At 45.5% G+C, this 3,616-nt stretch overlaps 1 protein-coding gene across 1 annotated transcript; it reads left to right on the plus strand.

Moving 5' to 3' along the window:
- The first annotated feature begins 2,387 nt into the window (after positions 1–2,387).
- LOC127081649 (uncharacterized) lies at positions 2,388–3,104 on the plus strand. Its single transcript, XM_051021887.1, has one exon. It carries the CDS (start codon positions 2,388–2,390, stop codon positions 3,102–3,104), a length of 717 nt encoding a protein of 238 aa, XP_050877844.1.
- The last annotated feature ends 512 nt before the right edge of the window (positions 3,105–3,616 follow it).

Raw genomic sequence — 3,616 nt, forward strand, 5'->3', positions numbered from 1 at the left:
CAGATGACTTGCCTAGGCAGTCAAACCCATTGTTTGAGCCCACTTGACTGGATATAGTGTGTGCTATGTGAATACTTGCTTGAAATGCTTGTTTTGATCTGTTGATGCTTGCATGCTTGTTTTCCTGGATAGGATTAGCTTGCAGTTGTGCAAGTAGGTAGAAACCATAACATAGGGCAATGATGCATGATAACACTAGGCTCGAGTACAACTCCCTGGTAGTGTGTCTTCCCTTGGTTTCTGGCTAGAATTTCTTTCCCTTTCAGGGGAACTACATCGCCCTGATCCTCGTACCAGACGAGGTATGTAGGCAGGAGACCGTGCGAGGTCTCTCCGGGCACTTTTTTTTTCTTTTTGTGTGTGTGCTTGACAGTTATAGGCTCGAGTTCCCGACTCCCTATTAACTTGTTTGGTTGTTGTGTGCTTGGAAGCTGATGTAAGTCCATCGAGTGGCATTCGGGTTCCAGTGTGCGTGTGTTTTGGTTCGGATGCTGATGTAAGCCCAGTGATTGGCATTCAGGCTCCATGTTTGCCTGTGTGCTTGTTTGTTTGTTTGGCGTGCGTGAGCCGAACTACAGTAGCTCTGATTCTCGTTCCAGACGAGATATGTAGGCATAGGATGCGATGTCCTAGCGAGCTCCCTTCCTCTTAACCCCACCTGCGTTCCTTGTGTGTGTGTGTGTGATGTTTTAGCAACCTTTTCTTTCTTTTAGAACGTGGATCCCGTCGAGTACGACGGACGTGAGGGGTGCTAATACCTTCCCCTTGCGTAACCGACTCCCTTACCCTTTCTCTTTGGTCGCGAGACCATGCTTTTTCCAGGTTTCTCTGAGCGTTTCCTTTCCCTATCTTGGGATAAATAACGCGCAGTGGCGGCTCTGTTTGTTTTTTTGTTTTAGCCCGCCGGTTGTTTTTTCGCGGATGCGACACTTGGTATTCCTAGAGATCAGATAGATCAAAACGTCGGGTATCTGGCGTTTGACCTTGGATCTTCTAGATAACTGTCTAGCAGAAATCAAGAGACAGGCCCTTGAGATCTCCTCGAGCAGTACGCTGATTTGGGGATTAGACTTCTATCATGAGTTGTAATCATGTCTCTCCTAAGCGTGTCAACTCATTTAATGTGCCATCATTAATTCTCTAACTTCTCAACTGCTCCTAATGTTGTTGTTTTGCATGCCTTCCATGTGTATTTATATTTTTCACAATTCACAATTTTACACTTTACACTCACTACCTACACAAACATCTCTCCTTTTTCAAGCTCCTCAAAGTTCATCAACGTTCATCATTTTCATCTACTTCAACAACTCTCTCATGGATTCCCAGCAACAATTCGTCTACAACTACTCTCAGCAAATGGAATCAACGGAATAACCTCCCACTTCTTCTCAGCAAACAACTTCTAAAATCGGTGTTGTCTCTACCCCCATTTACAAAGAACCACGCATTTTGTACCGTTAACCACATATCCATCTTACCACTCCATTTGACAAGCTTGAGGTCTTGTGTGAATCTTTGGTGGACTTTGACAACATCAAGCGGAATGGAATAGACCTTACTAAGGAACTCAAAATGCAAGGATGGGAAAACTATTTCCAAAGGCTCTATGGTCCTGTCTATACCTATCTAGTAAAAGAGTTATGGCGCTTTGCATACTCAGATCATCATTACATAGTGTCACATGTTCTAGGGGTAAAGATCGTCATCACTGAGAAGTCCATCGCCTCCCTTTTGAACATGGAGAAGACAGGGGGAAGAAGGATCTACAATATCAACCCTAGGGCAAAGTACATGTCCTCGGAAATTGCCCCAACCATTTTCCAACAGAACACTGAAGGCAACTCCTCCAAGAACAAGGAACTTCACCAGAACCTCCGAGTCTGGCTGAAGATCATTCTGGGAACCATCCATCACCGCCCAGCCTCAAACTCTCTGACTACATCAACACGGATCATAAGTGCATACTCTACTACCTTCACAAAGGGCTCAAGTTGAACCTGCCAACACTGCTATTCAAATACCTCAGAGACTCTGTCAAAGACACCAGAAACAACATGAAACCCATAACCTACATCCCTCTAGGAAGGATTATCTTCGACATTCTGATCGAGAGCGGGCTGGTGGATCACCTGATTCATCACAATCTGATGGAAGATGTCACGGTCGACATTGGAAGGCCTCTAAATGCTCGCAATCTGAAGAGCATGGGGGTGATTGAGAAAATCAGGGTGAAACCCTCATTAGATACCTCCTGGGAAGCACTCAAGGATCAAAGGAAGATTCCAAATGGCCTCTATCTCTTTTCCAAGGTTGATCCTCCAGAGGTTGTGGCACACTATTTGTAGGATCTCGCAAGCCAAGGAGTTGACATCTCAGAGTACTCTATGGACTGGCTGCCTGAGCGTCCACCCAACTTCATGAAGAGACAACGAGAACCTTCTGGGAAGTCAAAGAGGGCCAAGAAAGAAAAACTGGGGGAAACCTCTGCGTCAAGACCTCTGGTCCCTCTGATCGAATCACCAAGTAAGTCTTTGCCTCCTCCCTCTCGCTTTGTCAATTTAAAGAAAATTTCTTCTTCTCTTCCCCAAACCACCCCTATCTACACTCAATCTGAACCCTCACCTTCTACAACCAAACCCTCTGATACTCCAACCCCTAACCCACCATCACCTCCGTTTCAAAAATTCAACCTCTCTACCACAACCCTACCAGTTTCTGAAGCTGAAATGCTTAATGAACCTATCTCACCAATCTCCTCCACACATTCATATCCACCCTACTACATCTTATCATCTGACTCAAAATCCTCTGGCCATCAATCCCCCACACTGGATCAGCTTCAAGCTCGTCCTCTTGCCTCACAACAACAACCTGAACCAGAAGCTATCACTCCACCACCTGAACAACCAATTCCACCACCATCTGAACAACCACAAACACCACCATCTGAACAACCACAAACACCACCTTCTGAAACCCCCATCATACCACCTTCTAAAAACATTATCATCCTTACCTCTCAGACTCCCGCTGAACCACCCAAACACCACCATCATCTCCATCCCCCAACCCTGAACCAGAACCTACCTTCCCAACCCTAGAAGAAGCAATCTCTTTATTTGATGAGTCTTCAGTGGAGAAGATCAGATGTCAATTTGAAAACTCTAGTATCAATGACGATCTCTCTATAGTGAGGATTAATTGGAACAGAGTAATCAGATGGATGACCTTTGAGGCTTTCAAACTGAAAGGTCTCTTTAAACAAGTCCGCAATGACTTTATCAGAGACGCTGGAGAAAGGCTGCAGGCACGACTGGTCAGAGAGGCATAGGAAAATGCCAGAAGAGAAGCAGAAGAGAGAGCGCTTCTGGAAGAAGAACAATGGGTTAGAGAAGCTGTAGAGAAGGTTGTTGCTGAAGATGCTGCTGTTGCGGCTGCTGTTGAACCTGGGGAAAAAGCAAAAGCTGATGTTGAAGAGGTAGCACACATAGCTGCGGAAGAAGCTGCCAAGGCTAGCACCGATGCTCTAGCTCAAAGGGAGAAATCAAACTCTGACTTCGCTCCTCTAGTCCTGAAGAATCTAGAAGAGCTGCAGAAGGAGAAACAGATAGTG

Source organism: Lathyrus oleraceus, chromosome 5 (assembly GCF_024323335.1).
Source record: "Lathyrus oleraceus cultivar Zhongwan6 chromosome 5, CAAS_Psat_ZW6_1.0, whole genome shotgun sequence".
In the NCBI taxonomy this organism is placed as follows: Eukaryota; Viridiplantae; Streptophyta; class Magnoliopsida; order Fabales; family Fabaceae; genus Lathyrus; species Lathyrus oleraceus.

Excerpts from the sequence above, each read along its gene's own strand:
- LOC127081649 (XM_051021887.1), top strand. The coding sequence starts at position 2,388 with ATGGACTGGCTGCCTGAGCGTCCACCCAACTTCATGAAGAGACAACGA.